We start from the raw sequence: 25,345 nt of genomic DNA on the forward strand, positions 1-25,345 counted from the left end.
GAATTGCTGCAGTATTTATATAACTTTTATTTCAGACGTACTTAATTAATTCAAATAAATTTAATCAGTGCTTTAATTACTATTTCTGTTTACAGCAATTAACAGAGCGGCCGCGCAGCGTCGTTGACATTTTGTGACGTCAAAGGTATTGACTATTCCGAGAACTTTCTCGTCCGCGAATTTGTGTAAACTTGTCTGAACATGTGATTTTTTTTAATTTAAAAAATCATATATAAAATTTTATCAAAAACATTGCATTATGAGCATCAATCAGTTCTACTTGATCGAAAAAGTCCAGGAAATCATACAACTCTAGCTTACGCCACAGTTTATTTTTTATTTTTAGGAACCTTCAAGTAGTTTCTACCGTTTTGGAATTTATTCTCCAATATTAACTTATAAAGATAGAAGAGTGCCAAGCCGGCGAAATAATCAGGCCTTAAGGACTGAAAGAATCTTAAGGAAGGACTCGAAATCGGGCTTAAATTTACAAATATTTTTTCAATGAAAATGTAAATTCAATTTGAATTAAACTTGTAAAGTAAAATAGGTGAATCATCCAGTCATCTGAGAGTACCTCAGAGCAGTGAGTTGAAATCGCTAAAAGTGTCAAAGTATTGTTGTCAAGTATTATAGTATTTGTTGTCGTCAATATAAGAGTCAGGGTTGTGTCATATGGTGTTTTCAGAAAGATTGGTTAAAATCGGATAGTTCTCTATCAGCTGATTTTGAACTGATATAATTGGCTGGCTGTCGTAGGAGATTGATCCGATTGGTTGAAAATCAATTCACTCTAGATCACCGTCTTCGAAAAGTTCTAAAGTGTCATAATAGGAGTCAGGGTCTATTGTTGAGTTAAAAAAAGTAAATACGTGTAAATTTTAACTTGCAGGGAAATGATATTTCAATGAAGAAAATTTTAGTTAAAGTATTTAGAAATAATATTTTTAATTAAGGACAAATGGCTGATGTGGCTGTAGACGTTACAGGGGTGTCAGGCCAGATGGACACCCCCCATGATGTACCCAAAAACCTAAGTTTCACTAGGTGATTTATTTAACATTTTACCTCATGCATTACTTTATGTTTATTAAAGCAAAGCTTATCAAGATGCTACAATGGTTTAAGTCTTTTTTTATTGCAGATTCCTTAAAATACCCTCAGAATTCCCAGATCCAAAAGAATGGATCCAACAGCAAAGGCAAAATGTCAGACCATGGTTGGTTTTTATACATTCCTCAAATTTCAAAGCTCCTCCATCAATACCTCGACTAAGCAAGAGAATTATGAGGAACATCGAATACTTCCAAGCCAATTATTTATTTGTTTTTTTAGGCTTAATTTTGTATTGCTTGTTAGAAATTTACAGAAATTTAATAATTACCCAACCTTACTGAATTTAAATATTTTTAGAATCACTTCCCCTTTAATACTGTTAGCTATAGCTGGCACCTTTTATGCTGGATATAAGTTGAATGTCAGACATGTACAACAAAAGAAATTTGTGATATTTGGCAGAGAACTTACTTTAGCCCAGCAGTATGCCATTGTAACATTATGTTCAATGCCTGTATATTATATGGTTGGAGCTCATGGGGCTATGTTTTGGGTCATAGGTGAGCTACTCATTAATTATTTAATTTTCAGAATCAAATATAGCACATGATCATTACAAAAATAATCTCACAGTAGGCAATGAATTGTAAATGCAACATATTCGATAAGACATTTACTACTTACTAAAAATAATTAAATCAGTTATTTTCTTGAAGAGACTGATAGACATTACAGTCCATTCATTTCTACATACTTTTCTATGGATGAGTGCATTTGTTCAAAACATGTCTCTGATATTTCATTGCCTTCAAAGCTTTTTTAGTAACCAACCTTTATGTCTTGTTAAAATTATTTAATAAATGAGAAGGAATGTGCTGTGTGATGATTGTTTCAGGCGCCTCCATGGTAATTATTACCCTACATGCAGCTTTCTATAACATTGAGGCCCTGTTGCCTAGAAGGGATGATGAATTTCCTTTGCTTGAAGAAGTGTAGGTTTATTCATCTCTTTGTGTATATAAATTGATATTTTTTTAAATGTAAACTAATCTATGTATTTAATAAATTAATTTGTGAATATTTTGTATTAATTTAACCTTTTTTACCTTGTCTGAGCCTTGGTCACTGTTCATATGGGGTGTACCACATAAAATAAGCTTAATGGTGGCAGTTACTTGAAAAATACTTAGCCTAGAAAAAATCTGAAAGTGCAAACGAGAAGTGTTCAAATTTCACAAAATATACTCAAATGATTTAAGCACCATTTAGGATTTAGGTAAGTATCTCAAGTCAGAATAAAAAATAAAACTTAGAATCAATGAATTTTGTCTCTACCTCTCTATATAACAGTTTTTTCATTGAAAAAAAAAATTTTTTACATTACGTATTGCCAAAAATCTTAGCAAAATAAAACAACAATACATATTATGTATGTATATTAGCACTTTTATTAGATTAACAGTCTTTAAGATGATAGTAAAATGCAAGTATCAGCTGCCTAAATTATTGGTAATTTTATTTATTGTTTGCAGCTACAGCTGCTGTTTTCTGAAAGTAAGATGATGTGAAAAATATTTGAAGATCCCAAAAAACAACAGCTAGATACGCATGAACAATAAACTTACTTCAAACGGAATACGTTCCCTATTAAATGATATTTACCAGACGGAAATTATATACAGATGGCAGTAGTCTGGACTAAAATCTAAATTAGTATACCTTTACTACGTTATTGTATGACAAGACATTTTTCTCCAGCTTAAAGTATGCAAGATTTTTTGTAAAATATACTAATTCAGCTCTTCCTCTGCATACTTATTTTGGCTGCAGTTAAATTAATAAATAAATAGTTAATAGACACAACGTCAAAAGTCCTAAACATCTATATTTTATAAGTATGTATTCGCGAAACTTGTCATGGCAAGGGGAACTATTGCGTTTCCCGGAAAAGGCATGAATTGCTGATTAAGTCAACTAAACTGGATTTTACGCTTACTGCAATTCAAACCTCGATACTTTTATAATAAATTAATTCTAATGTTTATCGTAAATTATCAAATTTACACCTCAATATGAGGTGTGTGAATAAAGATTTGTACATTAATAATTGTTTTGGCAGTAAACAATACAATAATACCTTGTGGGTAGACATAGAACAGGGCGTTTATTATTTGTTATATTGAACGTTGGGTACATTTTTTGATAATTTATTAGTGCAAAACCCTGTTTCACGTAAGTCTACTTTAAAATCACAGTAAATACATGAAAAATAACAGGCGCTGTATTAATTTACTATTAGAAATAAAACGATATAATACTTTAGTGTGTCCAGTAAGTTTCTTTGTTGTTAAACGAATTGTTGGAAACTTTGAGGTTTATAAGATCTAAAATATGGTTTTTGCAAATTGGAACATATCGGTGAAAATTTATTTTAACAACAGCATAAGCCCCTAATTTTAAATATACGTATATCACTGATTATTTGTCACAATCTTGAGTGTAACTTCAGGTGGACTTTAAACTGAAAGTATACAACCAGGTTTTATATCCATCTTGCTTTCAGGGTGGAAGATCTATGTAGTGGATCTAGAGCGGAGTATCTTTTCTATGTTCAATTATTAGTACCTGCGTATTTTCTTAGATGAATAACAAGAGGATATTCTTGGTATTTTGTGAAAATTTGTACTGTAATAAAGTCTTTTATATCTTACTTACTTTTCAATTAGTAAGCTCGATATCAGTAGAGCCACCTAAATAATTTACATTTTTAAAAATCTACGCTATGCACGTTGAGTATTAAAAATTAAGAAAGAAACAAGTTACAAAAGGCTCTTAGCTGCATATCTTCATCAGCACGTTTAATAGTTAAAATAACGCAAATTGCTAAGCCAAATGTGTTTTTAACAATCCGTCCAACAACGGGCACATTCAACAATATACATAGTACGCCACAACATTGAAAAGGCACATAAAACGTTAAAAAGGCAGTTTTCAAAGATACCTAAGACAAAACGTACAGAAAGAATCACAAATTTAATAAATAATGAGGTAAATCTTCAACACTAAGGCAATACCTATTAGGTTTGCTATGGCGATATATCTTGGAGATTTAGTTTCATCTGCGTGTGTGTAGTAAGTAGACCTCTTCGGTTAGAAAGTTCGTTTCTTCTTATTTTTGGCTCCAATTTTCCAGAACCCAGTTGAATCGTGGTACCTTCTCCCAGTTTTATTTGGTACTAAGTGATTTCGACTTTCAATCCACCATATGCAGGGTCCGGAACGCAATCCCCACAATAACCTCCGCACTTACCCTGGGCCATTGTATCCGTCTGTAAAAGCAAAATTCGAAAATATTATAAATTAACTTACTAATATGTTGAAATTTGATCGTTTTTGTCCAACTTACCGGTCTAGTTATACGTCCGGATGCATACTGCCCAATTTTCTTCCATTGTATCTGCGGAGCTAACTTAAAAGAAGTATAAGTCAAGTCGACAGAAAACCTGCCTTGCGGACACCCATTGGGGCTGCTACTATAACAATCCCCAGAAGTTCCATATGGTATCTTAGTCCCTTTCACTTGCTTTGAAAATGTAAAATCGTCACCTAATAAAAAGATTTTAGTGGTTTTCGTCCTGGACTCCGTTGTAGGCTTACCGATAATTTGTAACGAAGTAACGTTCAGTCTTACTTTCCAGAACTTGGTAATTCCGGATCTTTCCACACCAACGTGGTCACAAGGGCAATTATCTCGACGTTCTCCACCGTAAGGACAGGAATTTAAGTCCAGTAACCTCAGGAAAAATTGAGATAATTGTGCAAGATTCAATACACTTAAGCAAATAAGGTTCTATCTACCTTCTGTCGTACACTTCAGCGTAATTTTCCTTATCCGGATGCAGGCTTATGTACTCTTGAGGTTCAGCAGTGTCCATTTTGTAGCAATAAACGTTGACCACCCTTCCATGCAGTGAGATCACATAGTCTTTATTTTCCTTAGTCCTCATGTTGTGTTTAATTTCTTTGCAGTTTTTGCTTAAACCTGTAGGTGATTGAGGTATTATTTTAACTTCTACCTACACATTTCCGTCATAATTTAAGGAGCTTATGAAAATTAAAATTCTTTGTCAGGCTGTTGGTACATGGTGGCTATCATTATCAATTTTGTTGAGTAGAAATTTATTTTTTTATTTATTAGGATAAGTATGTACAATTTCAGTTAAAAGAACAAAAAGAAAACATTAAATTAAATAAAGTTCACACTTACATGTTTCTTGATTGCATTTTCTCTTTTTTATAGGCCTCAAGCTCTTGGGGCAGAAATGCCTGGGTACTTTTTGCTTAGTGCGCACACTGATACAATTTAGCATCCGGAACTGCCTTGCTTTCTTTCCACATGCATGCGAACACTAAAAATAAAATGAAGACATTGAAGATAAAATTCAGAAGTCGGAAATTAGCTGAGGAAAAGACTATGCATTCTCAATGTACTATACATATTTTCTACATGATCTTTTCCAGATATTTCCTATTTTTCCCACGTTTAGTATTTTTAAGCATTTTGAAGTATATTTTTGACTGCTACTAATAGGGAGGCAATTTTCGAGATAATATAATTTAAAAAATGAAAGAATACCGGTCTCCACTCTTCAGTCTGCCACATATATTCATCTCCGCAATGACTCAGTAAGCATTTACTCGTGGTATTAGGCCTACGGTACATGTCGCAGTAATTCTTATGTACCATCCGGTGCCGACTCTCTGGCAAAGCAATGGTATCTACTATTCCTCCTTGGTGTACTTTATGGCAGGTCACATTGCGTATCTTGATACCTTGTCCACAGGTAGCTGAACACTACGATAAAACATTTTAAGTAACTTTGAAATCTTAGATGACGTGTAAAAGCTTACTGGACCCCAATACCCCTCAACCCAAGTGTACTTGCACTGGTAGCGTTCGCACGGTTTCAACATTTTAGGTTTTGGTTTATGTCTGCAAAGCGAGTCTACCACTATGATGTCGTTTAAGGTGTCTTCGCATTCGGTGATGCGCCTGCGAGTACCTTTGCCGCAGTTTGTAGAACACTATTTACAATAAGATGATAATGAGGAAGTACCTAACTAGTACCGTAAGCGGGGTTATTTTAGAAATATCGCATGGAATAACTTTATCTCACATTACGTTTTCACGTCTAGATATATCCGCGTTCAATTTTATAATAAATCAGAAGGAATTTGAGAATTTGGATGTGGCGGTTAAAGTCTTTGGAACAAGGAAGGATGAGCTTAAAAAATGACTTTCCTCGGTTTATATGAAATTATGATAGAAATAAATAAAGAAAGTTTCTGAACATCGAAACCAGTCTATTGAAGTAGTTCTGAAGAAGACATAGGCTAATGTTTGATTGATCGTGAGAAGATTGCAATAAAGATGCTGATTCCGATAAAGAAATATTCTTTTAGTAGAGTTGTCTCAATAAAGATATACATATCTATACCTAGTGTTCCAGAAATGCTTTTATAAATGAGTATAGCCTGCTAGTGGACAAAAAATACTTGATTGATAAGTGACCACCTGCGCCTTGCGAAGGTACGAAGGTTAACATCACTTTTTTTTATTATCACTGCTAATAATTTCAATATTTCTATGAATACTGGCACTCTGAACTATTTTACATGAAAGGTATTTTGTAAAAAAACTCGCATTTCTAATCGCCTTTGAGATATTTTTGAATTATTATTTCATGTATTTTTAATCTTATCTTAAGCGTGTCAGGTAAAATTTGAAGACAATAAAATGCTCGTTTAATTGAATAAAAAATTATATTATTTTTGCATCAATAAAATTCAGAGGCTTCCTTGTCCTCTATGCCATTGTGATTAGAAAAACCATTCACAGTCACTTCGCCTTACGGCCAGGAGGAAGAACACTCTCTTAGACACCCTATGAGAGTTAGTTTAGAAATAACTTCGAGAGTAGATCAATCTACCCTCCACATGGGGAAACGTAAAATGTAATATCATATGAACCTATATATATATTATAATGGACACCATTCTGCTTTTGGGAGGGTTTGCTAACAGAGGCATGAGGACACTTCAATACCGTAGCCACTGGATTATTATACTTAAATATAATTTCCTGCTATTTAAATTACATTTTAGTTATAAATAACGCAATAAAAACATTCGTCTTTCCAAATTCAAATTAAACACTTTTAAAGTTGTGATAAAATAAACGGAAAAGGCGAGAATGTTTATAATATTATCTTCATGTCTCTCTTTGAGTCGTACAAACTGGGAGTTCGGGAGAAGGATAGACATATGAAGGATTAAAGGATTAGTCTCTATTACACATATTCATGTTATCTGGTCTTCGTTTCGACGTTTAAGCATTCTGTTTTACCCGCGGTGACATTTAGAACTACATGCCTTCAGGTCTATCTCTTTATTAAGCTTTATACAGGAAACATCCCCTTTAATGGCCATGAAGCACTCAGCAGTTGAATGTCTGGAATGTAGGTCAGTCGGTGCAAATGCACTTGATGTTTTTTTATTGTTTTTGCTAAGATGACCTTGACCATTTTGAAGATGAAGGATTTTGGTGTTGTGTTTTTGGGGAGTTTAAAATATCTATATTAAATGATATAATAAGTGGATCCATTTGAGCCGTTATCGAGATGCAAATAATCGAGCTAACTTTCTTTTTATCAGCATTGAGAATTTCAATATTTTTACAAATTCCGGTACTCTGAATTCTGCACAGTATTCTAAAAAAACCGTTTTTGAGATATTTTTAAATAAGTTTGACATAAGTTAAGACAATTTCAAGTAAGTTAAGTAAGCAAGAATCGCTCTAGTTTTTGCTCTCTAGCACCCAATACTCTCTTCCACCATTATTTCTGAAGTACTCTACTAGTTTCATAATATCATCGAGAGACGGAGCAACTTTTAATGCGCTTTAAAAACCCAATGTGGAGATTTCCTCGAAAGCAATTCTACTCTAATAATGCATAATATGTTTTCGGAGAATCTGCCATACGCATGCATAAATCAGTCGGAAACATGACTAGAAAAATAACCCAGCTATACGGCAATGTTAAAGTGCGACTTAGGAAGGTATAAAGCGTATACTATTTTCATCACTGCAGAAAATCTAACTCTAGCTCTGAAATGCTAATACTCTGCATGCAAAAGAAATGCTCACCTGCTTCCAAGGGCCAGCCTTCCATCTATACCTCTTATCATGGTTATGATTTGAATCGAAGTAATGTCTGGAAATGCCACTTGTTGCATCTGGACATTCGACCAATGGACACTTGGTGATTTCTTGGGGCTTTCTCTGAAGATCACAACGGCCTTCCTCGAACGTATTCACTTGAGAACAAAAATCAATTTGTGATAAATAATTGCCCGTATTGAAAGATTTAGAAGTTTCTAAGTTCATTGCTTTTCATGACGTACTTTTATCATCCATACAACGAACTTGCCGATGTCGTTCGCAACTGGAATCGCATTTAGGGCTCCAATCGCCAACTTTCCATTTGGGGCAAGGCTGCTCATTGCATCGAATCACGTTTTGAGGTTTCAAAAGGGGATCACACATCTTTTGATTTTCGTCCCCCAGTTCATTGCGACAGTGGAAGTTTTGGGTACTGGTTCCGCCCTCGCAGTTTTGAGAACACTACGTGACAATAATTATGACATCAGTTTACTCACAATGAGGTGCATTAGTACACTTAAGAGAGAGTTGTGCAGTGAACTGAAATTTGAGTCTTCTTACCGAAGTCCAATCTCCTGCAATCCACTGGAATGTTTTGTACCGGGCATAACGATCATACACGCTGTTGTCGGTTACCACGTTGTAATTATATCTCTCCTTGTCGTAAGGACTATAAACTGGTAATTGTCTCTGTTAACAAAAAACATTCTAATTCTTATGGCAGTGCGATGAGTGATTGATGAGACTCTTACATTGCATTCTTTAAAGCACTTCCTGCTTTCCTCTCTAGGCGTTCTAGTACCCCGACAATACTGCTGATCCAGGATTTCTTCACTGTCAAATTTCTTGCACACGTACCTAAGGAATTATACAGTTACTTTACCAAAAAATGTTTGTGTATTACGATGCATAGTTTAAACGAGTCTAAAATTCACTAATTAAACGAATTAAAGTCGCACAGGCAAAGAAAACATCTTAAATCAACCAACTTTGCCTTTAGCTCAGTATTCCATTTTCAAGAAAGATTAGGTAGAAAATGGTACAATAAATGGGAAATGGCAGTTATGTGTGGCAGTCAGAGATTACATGGGTCTGCCCTTATAGCCAACTCAATCTAACGAGACCTTCAACCGAGGCTTCTCCTTGCACTTTTCGACCTGATATTAGAATGAAGACAAGGAAGTATTTTCTCGTCTGACAGGTGCGTAGCGGAGGCTTTCTTCACTATCTCACCTATGCTAAACACTCCTTAGGGGTCCCATAAAGGAGCCGTTGTGAATATAAATGCATTTAAGATTTCCGCATTTTTTTTTAAATTTGAGCTATGAAATTTTTCGGAACACTGCCAGATTTCCAAAAAATTATATTCGCAGAAAAAATATTCGCAATATGAAAAGAAAGAGGTTCTCACCGTCTTTTTTCCACCCCTTCACCGCAACTAACAGAACAAGGATGGAATGTTTCTGTAGCTGACCATCGGCCACAAGCATGCTCGTTGCACTTTTTGGTACTAGGAGGTTTGGTTCTCTGGTCACACACATAAGATTCGTAGATGCGACCTCCTAGCACACAGTAGGAAGTTATATTTTGGTATCCACCTCCACAAGGTACTGAACACTATAAATGAACTTATGAGATTATTGTGGCTAAAGCATTATTAAATCTCACAGAAGAAGTGTCTGCCACTATCCAATCCGGACATTTTTCAGGGTTGCACATTTGCTCCACGATTTTTTCAGTGTTGCTGCAATGAGAATCGTCTATGGGAATGTTATTTTCATCCACACACTTGGCTGAGCGTCTTTGAATACCTCCGCCACATGTTTGAGAACACTGAAAATGAAATAAAAAATTTTAAATTTCATGATTCATAGTTTTTGAAAAGCATGCGAATTTTTCCGTAATGAGTTAAATGAATTTGAATACACGGGAATGCTTGAACCTTCTGACGGTCTCACCTCTGACCATGTGGAATAACTCCATCTGGTAGTGTTACATGGGGTGTAACAAATCTCCATACTGGGAGGTTTGGGCAGCACATTGCAGTGTTGGCTATCTACATCTTCATTGTCAAAGTGTTTCTTTTTATACAACTTCATGCATTTGTAATAGACTTGTCGATATCTGAAATCAATATCGAGAAGTTTTCGTAAGAAATAAATGATAATCTCATCTAAATGGCAGGTGATTATTTTGTCTTGAAATAGAGTATCTAGTGTAGATATAGAGAATTGCCTCAAAATCCCATATTTTTCCATTTTATAACATTTCTTTCATAATTTAAGCTAAATCGTTCAATACCAACTCTTCCTTACCCATTTCCACAATGAGCGGAGCACGCACTCCTGGACACGTTGTGCCACGTTAAACTGCAATGCGTGTTGCACTGTTTCTTCTCAGTTGCACTGTCCTTCTCGCTTAGATCACAGTAGCTAGAATGCATCTCCTGTCCATTGACCAACTCCACACAAGCAGGTTTCCGATACTGGAATCCTTCGCAAATGGAGCTGCACTTGGTCCAGTTCTTCTGGTATAAGCGCCAACCATATCTGGAATGAGGCGACACACTGTGGAGGTGTGCGAAATGGGCGAGTTAGTTTTGGTTAGGTTTACATGCAGTTAAAAGTGCAAATTCGTTTTAAGTGTAGGATAGAGTATATGAACACTGAACACATTGGAAAAGTTAAGATATAGAGAGTTTGTTTGATCTCATGGGTGATCAGTAATTAACTTGATATTGTTTTTGTTCAGCCGAATTCTTGTCGATGAGGTGGGCACTAAAATAGAGTCATAAATTTTGCAAAAAAAACTCTCTAATTGGCTAATGTGAACGGCAGGTAAAGGTCCATCAGTTACGGAGCTTTTGTCAGTGTGCAGTTAGGTCTTATATTAATATATTAATTCTCTTTAGTAACTATTAATAATCCCTCAGGGAATTTGTTTAACTACTAATGTAACTCTAATTATGAAATTAATTAAAGGGTCACTTTTTAAGGTTTAGTTATAAGGGTCAGCTTCTGTTGATAAACATCAGACAATTAAGGATGTTTAACAGGAAGATTTACATAACATCGATCAGCTTTCACAACAAATGAGGATGACATCAAAAGCTTTTACTTTGCAAATACCTTCTCTGGGGGCCGTAGTAAGATTGGTATCTGGATAACCTAATTGGTGGGCGGAAAAATTGCAATTCAATCAAATGTGCTTATAATCCAGGCTAAATTAAATTTAGGCGGTAAAGCTGACAACTCCACCATAGATCCAAAACTATCGTGATAATTGGTTAAAATTTTTCTTTTGTGGAGTTGTAAAATTGAATCCATGCCAAAATGCAAATCGCATTCAAATTTGAAAGATTCCGAACTACTTACTTGGGGGCAGCGTCGTTGCTAATCATATACCGATATGTTATGTCTGGAGGAGACAAATTTTTGATGGACAAAACCTCCACTATTAGATCCTTGTGTAGCTTCTTCGTTTTCAGGGTTCTTATCCATTCCGTTTGGGCACTGCTACCACTGTATTTGATAATCATAGGTCCGTACTCCACCTCCATTTCTTGGGTCATCAACATTTGGTTGCCATTTAGGATATAAGAGCCAGTTTCGCCGTCTCTAAGAGCTAGAAAAAAACGTGTGGTAAAGCTAAAACTAACTATTGCAGAGGTGTCTGTCTATTTTGACTCACTGGAAACAGATTAGAAATTATACAGGGTGTAACGTATCCTCATGGAGATATTTCACTGAACCATAGTACTTTGCAAAATAATAAAAACTGCTAATAGATCTATGGTAAAAAATGAATCATTTTTAATATACAGGGTGGTAAACTTTCGTATTTAATGTATTTCTCATGCATGCTTTGAGTTCAATTTTTGAAATTTCGTCTCCTATTTGCGTTAAGATCTACAACAAAATGTCAGAATTGTCGGTAGTTATGTGTTACAGGCAGTTATGTTTTTTTGAGTCGTGTCGTATTTTACGCTTTGTATTATGTTTTTACAATACCCTGTATGAATCTTGATACCAAATTTAAATTCCTAGAACATTTTTCTGAGCGTTACCTAAGAAATTCTCATCGATTCCGTAGCTTTGCTGCGTAACTTTGATGTTCGAACTCCCCTTGGGAATGCGCACCACCATGTTGTAGCTCACTTGGTCAGCAGTGTTGTTGTAGGTTCCAGTTATTTCCTGGCATTCACTGTTATCCCCACCACACACTCCACATTCATCTATTCAAAAGCCAAAAATGTAAAGAAAGGGTACTACTTCCTCTGGGGTGCTCGTGCCTTCAGTCGTAGCAGTCATAATGTGGGCCGAGAGTATTTTGATGTGTAGTTTCTACTTACCAAAGCTACTTTTGGAATCCAAAATGTTGTCGCAACCTCCTGGTCGACACATTCCATTGACGCAAATATCAAACCCGGATTTTCCACACTTGGTACCATCGATAACTTTTTCCTTTAAAGCGTAATATGCTCCCGAATGGCTTGGTTTACAGTATAGTCTGCAATAATCTTCCGTTCGATCTGGGGACCCTAAATTATTAAGAGATATATGAGCGAAATATACTTATGCGTTCATGTGATGCCAAGGGTATCAACTTGCCTAAACCATACTTGGGAATCCACTGTACGTCCTGGGTCAAATTGGGCAGGCCCTTTGTAATGCCGTTGAAGTCAGAGCACTGGATCGCCCTGAAATTTACGGAACAACAAAGAGATTTCTCTTTAAACTAAATGTTGTAGGCACGCACACTTCAATATAGTCGTTAATGAACGGATGAAATCCAGAAGTTTAGATGATTTTTTACCTAAAATCTTTGACGTTCTCCTCGCAATTTTGCGTGTTACAGGACATGTATTGCGCACTCTTTCCAGTGCAATAATTGCCACCATTCTCCGGAATCGGGGAGTCGCAGTACCGGACCGATTTCTTAATCCCCCCACCGCAAGTGCGGCTGCAGGAGCCCCAACTAGAAGTTCGTTAAAAATTATCATTAAGAAAAAAAAAAAAGAAAAATCCTTACGATTGCCATTCTCCCCAACCTCCATCAATCGGTATAAACTGACGTCGGTCATCAGCGATGCACTCTCTCTTGTAGCACCAGCTGCAGAAGTAAATTTTAGCTTTTTTCGGTTAAAACGTTTTTTAAAGGAAAAGTTTTTGAACTATGATGGCAAAAAAGACGAAAAGGCTCACCTGTAACGTCCGCACTTCGTGCCTTCGGCCCAAGGGGACCACTGGCTAATGCATCCCTCATTTACATCTTTGCACCAAAGATGAACGCATGGGGGCTGTAAACGTCATTAGAAACGTACAGCAGAACTATATAAGAGATTACAGGAGGTCTTACATCGTTTAAGGCCAAAGTGCACCTAGTGTGACCAGGACCGAACTCCAATTCACATTGTCGGTCTACCTCAAAAGAGTCTCCAGGGAGCATTTGGGTGTAGTTTGCAAGGATTTCATTGTTTGCTGGGGGGTACAATAAGCACTTCGATTTTGGAGAGCTGAGAAGAGAAAATATGGTTTCAGGACTTGCCTCATGAATTTAAATTATTTATAATGTGAGCATGATAACTTCTTTGGCTTGAAGGTTTCGCTTCTGCAAATGTCAATGTAGAAGAGAGTAGAATAGAATAGGAAGACCTCTAGCAAACATCTGGAATGTATTTGCATTTTTTGCTATGGAACAATAAGTGGTAATGGTGATGACATTTCAAAATTTTCCTGAATATAGATGAGGACATTTAACATTTTTTTAACACTAGTAGATTAGCTACTTGATGCGGTTAAATCACCAGTTCAATCGAAAATCGCTATCCGGAATGATCACAACTACTTTACACGGCGAACATTTCGGTCAAATTTATAGTGGGGAGTGTCTTCAGAGGGGAAGGGTTCTGTGTGAGCGTCTTGTTGGTTACTCTGGCTCTATGGAAGGTGTACAAAACCATTCGGGAGGAGCTGGCAGTAAATGTGTAGGTGGTGAGGAAAGGAATATTTGGCAATAAATTCCAATAAATCGACTATCATTAACATTAGAAAAGAGGACCTCGTGGAAAAACCGCCCCTCTTTGGGGGAAAAATCAATTCTTTACAGGCGTGGGGCGCACTCCTGTAACTGGACATGTATTGCACTACAAATTATTCCACCTAAATCTTATTTTGTTGAACGAGGTGCTTCTGAAGACGAGAAAAGAAAATCTGGCAATAAATACAAATCGAACAGTATCTTGGTAACGAATCCGGATTGGCTCATCTTAAATGCGTGAGGTCGAGCCGTGGAGAAACACCGGGAGAGTATGCGCCTTTGACTATTGAACACCCTGTATAAGCAGCTTAGTTCAAAATTTACGTCAGTACGGTGCTGATCAAGTACGAAATAATTCCATTCGAACTTGCAGAATTTTGCAGATTCGAGTTGTTCAGAAATACTCCATTGCCTTCCTCAATTACATTATATATTTACATAGTATATAAACGAATAAACAAATTCCTTAAAGTCTTGTTGGTTGTCTCACGTAGACATTACAACATTCCATCGTTGCTTTTTCAAATCAACATTATTTATTGCGTTTGCGCCTGGTTTCTAATACGTTATTTTAAGCGTTGTGTTATGCTATTCGCCCTCCAAATAATTGCTGAGATCTTGTTTCATCCTCACCTTCCTCATATCCCTCAGTAAATTTAAGAGTTATAAAATTCACTGTTTTCGAAACGAGATTTTTTTAAATCGGTCGCCATGTTTTGTCGGGAGCACTTTTTTACATATCAAACGTCGCAATTTTGGAACTAAAAATTTGCTAGTTGGATCGACAAGGATTTAGAAGTTCACCTGCAAAAATGCGGCGATTTTCCGCAATAGCAGTTGGAAAAATGTTGCCCATAAAAAACTAATCGCCACAAATGGCGTGAAAGTTAGGAAAAACCTGATCGACAAGCTCAACCTTAACGAAATTAAGCACATTCCTTTAAGATGCTTTATAAGGATGGAAACAGATTTTTGTCGCTAATAAATTATAATTGGGTTCGATCGTTATGGAATTAACACAGATATCTTTCTTGTCAACAAATAGCTCACAATAAAATAGGAAAAAATAAGGTTACTTCAATCCTGCAACAACAATAATTAGCCAATAAGATAAAACTTAACGACTATTGCAAGTCCGTGTTCTTAATCGCCTTATAAAATTGATTTACAACTTACCTGTTCCACTTTTACAGTAAAAATAGAACGTGTGCAATGTAAGGTGCGTCTAACATCAAAAACCTTCACATGTCCCTCTTTAAAATTAAAGAAAAACTGCCGAACGATGCCATAAAAGTTCAATCTCTCCAAGTACAAATTCAAATCGTGCTCAATAGTTTTTGAGATTTGAGTGCTTAAGTAAGGACGTTTGTACCGTTGGTCCCGAGACACTGCATACCATAGGAGGTTCAAAAGGGCAGGAAGGCAACTGTGTGTAAAAGCTGTGGAACACCTTAAGGGAAAATATTGTAGACGTTAGGACTGTTCGAAGATGCTTAAAAAATTTCTAGTTAAAAATTTTAACTTCGAATATGAACTTCATATCGGTAGACGCTCTAACTTGAATGAAGATATTCGAAAGACCATAATAATGCAACACCCATTCATAACCAGCAGAGAGATAGAGCAAAAAAGGAGTTATGGTCATACTCCAATGTATCGGCACATGAAGAAATCAGGGTATGTTGAAAAACTTTAACATTGAGTACCGCATGGATTGAGCGAAGCCAATTTGGCACGGATTTTTCGCTAGATGTCGGTCGTCTGAAAGAAATAATCTCTAACGTTTCTTTAACCGGTCAGTTATCGGAGACGATAAACGGATTTCAAATGAGAATTCGGTTAGAAAAATGGGCCAAATATTTTCCAAATCAGAAAGTTCGAACAGACCCTTAACCTGTATCTGGTGGAACAGAAAGGGATGTACGTTAGGAAATGTTCCTTGCCACCTGGTCAAAGCATTATTGTTGATGGTTGCTGTGAAAAGTGCAGAAACACGAAAAGCTTTGACAAGACTTGACCGATCGCGTAGGTGTCGTGTTTCAACATGATAACGCCCTACCATGCAGCGTACACAAGACCAGACAGAAACTAGACCAATTAGGTCAGAAAGTCCTTTGTCATCCACCCCACTCTTCAGATCTGGCGCCATCTGACTACAACTTGTTTTGCTCACTACAATACTTTTTAGATTACTAGTAGATGCGAAAAAATGTTATATTGATGAAAATGTCAATAAGGCATTGATAGAATCTGGCTGGGATCGATAATCTGTGCATTAAGTGGAGACAAGTTACTGATAATAATGGACAATACGTTGATAACGAAATTTCTTTTCGAAATTATCGCAATTTCAATTTTCTTCAAAAAATACGAAAGAAATTATGCAACAACCTAATAGTTGATGGGTTCCTTTCACATTAATATCATCTGGTACTTACTCAAAAAAATCTGTAGCATATTGCCTGGAACAAGGTGACCACATAAAGGGCTTTGAGTCGTTCTTTGTCGTCCTGCTCATAATGTTGTTGTTATTCAAATTGGAATTGTGAAGCACACATTTGCTGTCATCATCATGCACCATGCTCAAAGCGTGCCCGAATTCATGGGCGATAGTATAAGAAGTCGACAATCCCTTGTCCCTCACGATGGTGCATCCAGAGGGTCTGCACATGGAATCCACTTCAGCTACTCCGAGAGTGGCACAAGAAGACTGGTTCTTACATATAGTTCGCCTAACAAAAATCACCACACCTTAGAGTTTAGTTATTGAAACCTAAAGGTTTCCTTGCCTCGTTAATAATAAAGCTACATCATGGTTTTTATCTAAAATATAGCGTTGCTTCCACTCGCAAAACTTCCGCAACATGTTCTGAGACAAGGAATTGGAGAAATCATGCTTGGGGTTATCCAGAATCCTTATGTGAACCACCGAGACATTGATGGCATTTCCAATGGAAGCTTCTTTGAATAGCAGCGAAACCTGAGCTGAAAAAGTTAAAAATCTGAAAAGCTTTGATGAATTGCTCTTACATGAGACAGCAAAATGAGGATGTATTTTTGCAGCTCTTCATGTGTCTTGTGGTACTCCAACATGGTACTGTCGGCAACTACCAAGACTTTGATGAAGTACTCGTTGCTTCTTTTAGTGTAGCTGCCACTCCAGTCCGTGTCCCTGGCACTTCTGAAAATTTCCCTGGGACTGACGTTCTGGTGATGAAGAAAGTGATAGGGACGGTCATCATTGGAAGGGGCGTGACGTTTAGAGATGGAGTGGTGACGCTCTATGACGTCTTCAGGGAAGTCGTCTTCGATGATGGAATCAGAACCTTTAAAAAGACCGTAAGAGTTATACGCGGAATTTTGTTGATTCACGTCGTTCTTATTAACATTTTAAAAGAAGTTGAAGCGGTATGAGAGTTTTTACCATGCCCATTTCAATTTTAATATTTCCGCTGCACTTTCATCATCAATAACGTTGAGGTTTTTTCTTCTAATGCCTGCCAGCCCTTTTCTGGACTAAAGGTTCCCTGCAATATAATGTAGAGAAGCTGTTTCTGTCCTTTGTCCGCATTTAGCCCACCTAGTATCAATTTATGCGATGTACACGGTATGCTAATTGCAATAAAATTTGTGGTAAAGTGGTCTGAGATAAAGCAACGAAAGAATTATTAGTGATGTCCATCTGAACTGAAGCACCCACGATACGCGAAGAACACTATGACAGGAAAATAAGTAGTGGGGACAAAAGGAGGAAAAACCACAAAGAAGACGATGCAGAAACTACACACAGGAAGTCCAAAACAAGAAAATATTTAAACGAAACCGAAGTGTTCAAGTATCCTACTCTGAACCGTCCACAGAAGGGTTTGGTACATTTATCAATGCACTCAGTACCTCGTCAAAACGAGCTCTTGACAGTCGCTTCTAACGTGTCGACCAATTCCATTATACTACCTTTTAGCATTCCTTCTTCAATCCTCTTTCATACGTCTTCACATCAGAACACATTACTGAAGCAGTGCCTAATCCTATACCCCATTACAGTCCTTTATTGCCGACAGAACTTCAGTCTCCTCAGCTTGCGAAAAAAGCGATTTCCACCAAAGGTACGTACGCATAGCTCGCTTGCAAGTGGTGCCGCAAAATCAACAATAAGCCTTTTTCACAATTTATTCATGCGTTTGATGCTGCATAATTTCCTATTTATCATCTAGGAGTGTCTGGGAGCTTCATACGCCTCTCGAGCAGTCGTACCGATACCGAACTATTAAAAATAACGAGCCAGATAATGTTAGGAGTAGGGTTCTTAACCTTTTTCTAAAAATAAATAATATACGCATTCGGTGACGCAACTAGTAATTGCGAAAATGAGAAAAGGTTTTAATTTGTTTTGGGCTCGGTACTACCTGGCTGCTACGAGTGTGTTATTTAAGAAAGAAAATGACTGTTTTTCACTTTTATTACCCGTCTAGTTTCATTAACACACTTCAGCTTCGTTAAGTGTTGCCGAGAAATGCGCGGTTCTTGCATGGTACTGTTCCGTACCGGAGCGCGCAGATCAAATACAGGTGTTCAGCCAAATTTACGTAGGCCGTGAACATGTGATAATAAATGCAATAACATGACGTCTTTAATGTGTGTTTAGGAATTATCAGCCTGGAAATGAGGTTATGCAACTATAGTACCAGTAGAAAGAGGTTTTTGTTCTCGACATGAAAAAAATCTCTGAAAGTTTCACGTACGCCTACGGGGCCGCCATTTCAGCGTCCATTCAACTTCTATTCGGCGTTTACGGAATTTTATCGCGGTGGTACCAAGTCAAGGTACGACCGAACCTGCCTAGACAGCGCGGCGGCTTGTGAGGAGGAACGATTTTCGACGGAGATTTGTTGTGCCAGCGGTTCGCACTGACTGGTAATTAATGATTCTACCGAGTGTATCCCGTTTAAATGACACAAGGTGAGCCAGTGATCTCAAAGGCCACGCTAGTTGAAAAAGTGCGATAATCAAAGAAATAGCCGTGCAATGGTATTTAGGAAATAGTTTAGCTTGTTATCTGCCTGCCAGAGGCAGAACACCTGCTACTATAAATCGCTGAAGGATTCGACTTCATAGGTCACATTATTGTCTTTAATTTATCACTCAAAATAGCTAAGTTGGTTGAACTGGCCATTGCGAGTGGTACCACGAGCGATGCGTACCAACCGATAAATAACAATTACGGGAAGAGTCGTAATTTCGCTACGGATACTTGCCAACCACAAAGGCAGACCGCAGAAGATTAAAACAAGACAATTGGCCACAAATATACCAGGTTGGCATGTTAACAGGTCATTACGATTCAACTTACGAGTGGTACCCGTTTTTGAGCTGTCGACAAGTAGGCATGCTCTGCTACTTTGTTGCAATTGTTTATGATAGCTGTCGATCGAGGTGTTCGGGTGCTGAATATTCAATCAGGGCGGCAAAATTATTCGGTATTCTCTTGAAAGTACCATCAAGGTACTACCATATGTTTTTTCCCAATTTTCAAGGCGATTTGCTTTTTGGGCTTTTACATAACATTCCCTTGTATATATATATATATATATATATATATATATATATATATGTATATAATAAATATATATATACACAGACACACATATATGTATATAAAGAAAAAGTCAAGTTTAACTTTAAATACTTCCATAATTCGTAGAATCCCAAATGAGGTGAGCTCTAAATGCAATACCACTGAGTTGTTCTTGGATTGCCTTGAAAATATACGGGGTGTTTTTTCAAACATCAGCCATAGGGATTCTAAAGCAGTGTATTTCGTTGTTTTGGTTATTTGGGCCATGGGTCATGATGTCAGATTACTGCTCTCCCGAAGAGATCAAATCTTTGCCTGACAATTACTGGAGATTCGCACAGAACGTGCTCTACAGTCTCCTTCTCCTCCTCCTCCTCCTCAAGTCACATCCGACATTCCGATTCCTTCCACATGCCTATTTTGTGAATTCTGGATTCCGTTGCACTGCGTAAACCGCGAGGGCTATTCTGACTTGTTGCCTGCTCAACCACACAACGGGTTCTCTCTCTTGATGGTTCCTTCTGGAATCTCTTGAAGAGTGCTAAACACCCAATGCTGGTTTAGGGTTTATAAAAGACGAACCTATTGTTGGGAACGACGTTGCATCCCAACAGGGGGGTGGTTCTTTCGAGTCCAGTTCCAGTCCGCTTTTACAGTGTGGAGCTGTGATAAATCTACTTGTCACGTTCGAATTAACAGCGAATACCAGTTAGTTTAATATTGAAATTGGGGTATCCCATGACATTTCGAGGTTTTGAACGATGATTCAAACAATCAAATTCTATAAATTAATGGAAAAGTTGTTATTGACATGACTCTGAAAAATTCGGAGTTATTAACTTGTAACCAAGTCGGTTTTGGGGAAATATGTGTTAATTTGAATTTCGAAATCAGTTATTTTTTTAAAGAGGATTTTAAGTGAAGAATTTAAACAGGCCGAAATACGAATACATTATTCTCTAATCCAGCATGAGTGGCAGTCGCAACTCCTTTCAACATTTATTTAGATTTATCCGACATTCAGGAGAATTCGCTTCAGCTTTCCCAGTGCATCATACTTCTTTCCGAAAAATGAATTTTCTAATTTTTGAGCCTGTAAGGAACAAACACGGAACAATGTCTAGTGCTTTCTTACCGTTTTCGTTCTTTAGTTGAACATCCAGTGAACCTTCGAAGGTCAAAATATCGTTACTCTCTTCGGCAGAATGCGGCAGAATTTTAATCCGATGCAAAATGGTACCCAGGGTACCATTCGTGAAGTTCTCTGCCGGCTCGATGTAGTAATTCGCTTGCGACGATCTGATATATCCCGTCTGAAACCAAAGACAAATTTCTTTTGAACATCGTAAAACTTTCGTATTTTTAATTTACAACGTCTCCTTATCACCTTATCTGCTTCTTTTGTATGACTTTCTATCTTCGGGCCTAACGAATCCAGTGCAGCCAGGCAGCTATATGCCCAAAGTGATAAGGAAACAATATAATTACTATACACGGGAAGTTTAAAATTTATAGCCGGCTTCATTGATTCCAACTTTAGGCTGATAAATATCTCGCGAACATGCAGAGAAAACATTTTGGGTTGGTGCCCACAGCGGTGCAGGATTTTGAAGTTACGTAGGTTAGACCGACTATATGCGACATGAATTATTGCACCCTCGAGGGGTGGTCTTTATATGAACCTACGCCTGAGTGGATTAAGGACGTGTCTGTATACTTTTCAGATGAATTTACAACATTTTTCAAGATAGTAAAATGTAAAACATCAGATCATATCCTGTCAGGGCTGTAATAAGAAAGTCAAAAAATCATCAGAAGCTGTTATACCACCCGATTCTAGATAAATGTGACAAGCAAATTTCTTGAAATCGAAAAGATCTATAAAAAAATCCAATAGAGCCTTTTTTATTTTCGTGGGATGAAATGCTTATGCTGTCAATCTTTTTCCAAGGTCACCTTCACCTGTCATTTGGGGGTAAACTTCGTTTTTTCGAATGTTGATAGGAAAAATGTTTTTACTTGAAACATTTTTGGCTAAAAGTGATAAAATTTATAATAATACCAGATACAAAATAAACTCTTATCTGTCTAATGACCTCTTACCTGCAGTAGTTCGCGTCAATCGTTTTTGGATTAATTTCTATTTGTGTTTGGGTTTAATCTAGACTGTAATCAGGCATTCCTTTATTCGTACCCATCTGGGTAAAAGTTTTATTATGATTTTGTTTATGTTTAGTTTAAGTTTAAAAAGTTTAAAGAAAGTTGTCACATTTTTAGTCAGTCTGATTTTAGGCTCAAAGACGAGCGTTTAGTTTAGTCGAATTTCTCGTAATAGTTGTGTTAAGAAGTTCTGGATATTAATAAACTGTAATGTACCTTCATGCTACGCCAATGTACTTTACCATTTTTTAGCCATATTCCCGGCAGTGCCAGATTTGAGTATTCATTATTCTCAAAAATATGTGACTATAACAGAACTTTCACCGCCTTTTCTAATAAGAAATAGAATTTAGGTACAATCCCGGTTTCGTTAAATTGCTATGACTGCATATCGATTTAGATAAACCAACATACCAATAGACGACTCATCTGGCTATTCAATTAGATATTTCCCCACAAAAAAAACAATAAACTAACCGATTTCCTCTTAGTTGTATTATCCCCATGTGTGTTAGCCCCCAGCTCTAGTATAATAATATGCAGGGTGTTTGGTAACTCGATACATTCTTTTAAGGGAGTGATAGAGCATGAGTTCAGGATTAAATTTAACCGAACTTATCTTAGTACCAAAGTCGAATAATAACAAAGATACAGGGTGTCAAAGTTGAAAAAATAAATCATATTTTATTTAATATCTTCAAATTTCTTCCAGCTAATTTTGTAAAATTGTGTCCAGAAATTTTTTGAGATTGAAAAATGAAGTAAATAAACGTTACCTCATGCTCTATCGCCCCCTTAAAGGAACGTATCAAGTTACCAAACACCCTACACAATATAAATATAACCCTCTCTTGATTAAACGGCCGTGTTTGCTCTTCCCAGCTCCATCATAAAACCCATTTCACTTCCGTATCTTGAGCATAATCTACCGATACCTACAGATATAAGAAACATCAAGATAGGCTGCAGCGAAATTAAATTTTAGGAGGTGCTGACGGACTTCTGTAGAGATCACCAGCAAATAGGAATGATAAAGCAAAATAGGACCTCACGGAATATTTCAAGGAAAACTGAGGGTATTTTAAGAGACCTGAAAGAACCCCGAAATTGAAAAAAATAAAGTGAATTTTCTCCCATTATTTCGTTGGTTCTACCACTGGCACCCTTTAGGGATGCATCAAGTCAAATAATTTGACGATTATATGATATTTGATCTGTGCTACAACATGACCTTAGGTGGTTCAAAAATAAATGCTTGAGTTGGCTTTCTTACAGAAATACATCAAGCATTTCAAAGGTTATTCAGCCAAAACAGTGTCGCTCGAAGAGGACCATTCATTCCACGGAAGAATCTGAAGATCTGCGACATCCAGAAGATTGATATGGTCCTTCTGTGAGCCGTTTTTAAGGTAGCAGTGACCAAGAGGGGTCACAAACATTTTTCAAATTTTGCTTTAAGTATGTTACATCTTTCCAGAGTGCCCAGCGGTTGTTAACCACACAAACGTCATATGCAGGCAGCCTTCTTTCAAATCCTCATCCAAATCACCGCCACGAATTTTTTGAAACCAAACCAAGCGAACCAGATTTATTCTCTGTTTTCCAGATGTATTCCTCTATTGACTATTACGAAATCAATTTAACGATTAACCGAACGGTACTGCCTCCAAGCCCATTTCAAATAATCGAACACGATTATAATAATCTGTCATGCATACCATTATAAGGTACCTCCCAGTACTCAACGTGCCGGTTTCTTTGGCGTTAAATTTAATTTAGATGGTAATCGGAGATACTTGTCTAATCGAAATAATAATCTGAATGATATGTTTTGGTGCTGGTTCTCAATGGTGTTAACATAATGACGCTGATGTGGTGTGGATGGATACACAGCCCAATAAGCAGTAAAGGTCACTTTTGTACGTTGTAAAATTCGGTCATTTTTTTTTATCTCTAAAGACAATCTGCTGGAGTAAATAGGTCATTACGAGTGTGACGAAAATTGTTAAGTAAACAAAAGTGTAGGAATCTGTTGCAACTGTGTGATCGAGTTAGCTAACTTTACAGATTGGTTATACCAATTATTAGTAAAGTTTCAGCCATATTAATCCTATTAAACTGTTAAGAACTTCCGCATTCAGTACTGACGATGAAGTGAAGCAACGCGGCAAGGTTTTGGAAATTCATCATCATTAGCCCAAAACATCACTTTTTACATAGAAGCCCACCACACATTATAAATCATGATAGATGCGCAACACTCGAGGGGCTTTAATTGCTTCCAGACCCAATTAAATAACTTTTTTGCATCTTTTTGGGCCTACGCGTGGGTTAGATAAAAATGCGATTTTCATAAACATATTAAATTATTAATGGTTGTCACTTATTTGAAATTATGGTAGCGATTAAACCCACATGCCGCATAGTTTAATAATTTAGCAAATAATAACATGAGCGAAAATGAGGAAATAAAATTGCATGTCGGCAATCAAGGCATTACTGGATGATTTAGTTCGTGAAAATGGATTTTCACAATGAATTACCGCAATGCGACAGGGGACAGACACGAAAGAGTCAAGAACAAATACCTGGAAGTGTTCAATGCAACTTGTCCGAAAATAATAATTCCGCATGCTTACACGCCACTTGGGACTTTGTTTTTGTATTTTTTTTTAAGGAGACCAGAGCCAAGAATTCGACGATGTCGGATGTTGGAATAACCATGTAATAAGAGACAGATTACAAGGCGAATTAATGTAGTTTAGATTCAGGTTGCTGTGCGTCTATTACTGTTCAGCAATTTTGTTTTTCACTTAAAAGCGGCTCCAAAGGCTTCGAACCTAGTCGGTATAAAAAAAGAGTATAAAATCCTGATGAGAGTATGAGCTTCTCTGTAATGCTACAAATTAAGGTTTCTACGAACTGCTATACTCGCTCAACTTCTGCATCCAGAAGATTAGGTGTATAAGTGGTCGGATTGGCGATCACTGAACTCACGAATCCACAATCAATACCATCCAGCAATTACGTCTGTTTTGTAATCTACAGCCGAAGACATAATTCCCCATTCCCAAGTGAAAGTTGCTTACTCAACCTTCTATTCATTCACTCTGTCTCCCCCCCTCACTCTTTTACCTGCACCTTTCACTTCCATCTTTACATGTATTATTTACGTTTACGAAAAATGACCAGAACGACTCAATAAATTATTTATGTGTTTCAAATTCATGCTTGGAACTACGAAACGAACTTGTAATCGATGTACAAACAGAAACTGAGCGTTTTTTAGTCAT

General features: G+C 37.0%; 2 protein-coding genes across 6 annotated transcripts in view; one reads left to right on the top strand and one right to left on the bottom strand.

Moving 5' to 3' along the window:
• The first annotated feature begins 809 nt into the window (after positions 1-809).
• LOC136342471 (prenylated Rab acceptor protein 1) lies at positions 810-2,134 on the top strand. The gene is made up of 4 exons (XM_066288317.1): positions 810-1,047; positions 1,145-1,354; positions 1,414-1,616; positions 1,952-2,134. Exons 1-4 carry the CDS (start codon positions 962-964, stop codon positions 2,050-2,052), a joined length of 600 nt encoding a protein of 199 aa, XP_066144414.1. The 5' UTR covers positions 810-961; the 3' UTR covers positions 2,053-2,134.
• A 345-nt stretch (positions 2,135-2,479) lies between these two features.
• The window catches only part of AdamTS-A (ADAM metallopeptidase with thrombospondin type 1 motif A), a 91,944-nt gene continuing 69,078 nt past the window's right edge, over positions 2,480-25,345 (bottom strand). The window contains exons 7-34 of one of the 5 annotated variants that reach the window (XM_066288379.1): positions 21,028-21,205; positions 17,348-17,643; positions 17,107-17,297; positions 16,756-17,049; positions 13,637-13,793; positions 13,483-13,577; positions 13,310-13,390; positions 13,094-13,255; positions 12,889-12,977; positions 12,630-12,818; positions 12,345-12,512; positions 11,653-11,902; positions 11,407-11,445; positions 10,594-10,827; positions 10,237-10,402; positions 9,947-10,111; positions 9,690-9,895; positions 9,031-9,136; positions 8,840-8,968; positions 8,521-8,740; positions 8,264-8,433; positions 5,968-6,141; positions 5,693-5,911; positions 5,324-5,465; positions 4,915-5,098; positions 4,714-4,850; positions 4,463-4,662; positions 2,480-4,385 (exon numbers count right to left, since the gene is read on the bottom strand). In XM_066288379.1, the coding sequence (XP_066144476.1) occupies positions 4,293-4,385; positions 4,463-4,662; positions 4,714-4,850; positions 4,915-5,098; positions 5,324-5,465; positions 5,693-5,911; positions 5,968-6,141; positions 8,264-8,433; positions 8,521-8,740; positions 8,840-8,968; positions 9,031-9,136; positions 9,690-9,895; positions 9,947-10,111; positions 10,237-10,402; positions 10,594-10,827; positions 11,407-11,445; positions 11,653-11,902; positions 12,345-12,512; positions 12,630-12,818; positions 12,889-12,977; positions 13,094-13,255; positions 13,310-13,390; positions 13,483-13,577; positions 13,637-13,793; positions 16,756-17,049; positions 17,107-17,297; positions 17,348-17,643; positions 21,028-21,205 (4,734 nt within the window). In that variant the 3' untranslated portion in view covers positions 2,480-4,292. Of the gene's footprint in view, positions 4,386-4,462; positions 4,663-4,713; positions 4,851-4,914; positions 5,099-5,323; positions 5,466-5,692; positions 5,912-5,967; positions 6,142-8,263; positions 8,434-8,520; positions 8,741-8,839; positions 8,969-9,030; positions 9,137-9,689; positions 9,896-9,946; positions 10,112-10,236; positions 10,403-10,593; positions 10,846-11,406; positions 11,446-11,652; positions 11,903-12,344; positions 12,513-12,629; positions 12,819-12,888; positions 12,978-13,093; positions 13,256-13,309; positions 13,391-13,482; positions 13,578-13,636; positions 13,794-16,755; positions 17,050-17,106; positions 17,298-17,347; positions 17,644-21,027; positions 21,206-25,345 lie in introns of all 5 variants that reach the window. The other 4 variants (XM_066288382.1, XM_066288381.1, XM_066288380.1 and 1 more) reach the window with 4 other exon arrangements.

Source organism: Euwallacea fornicatus, chromosome 12, assembly GCF_040115645.1.
Source record: "Euwallacea fornicatus isolate EFF26 chromosome 12, ASM4011564v1, whole genome shotgun sequence".
In the NCBI taxonomy this organism is placed as follows: domain Eukaryota; kingdom Metazoa; phylum Arthropoda; class Insecta; order Coleoptera; family Curculionidae; genus Euwallacea; species Euwallacea fornicatus.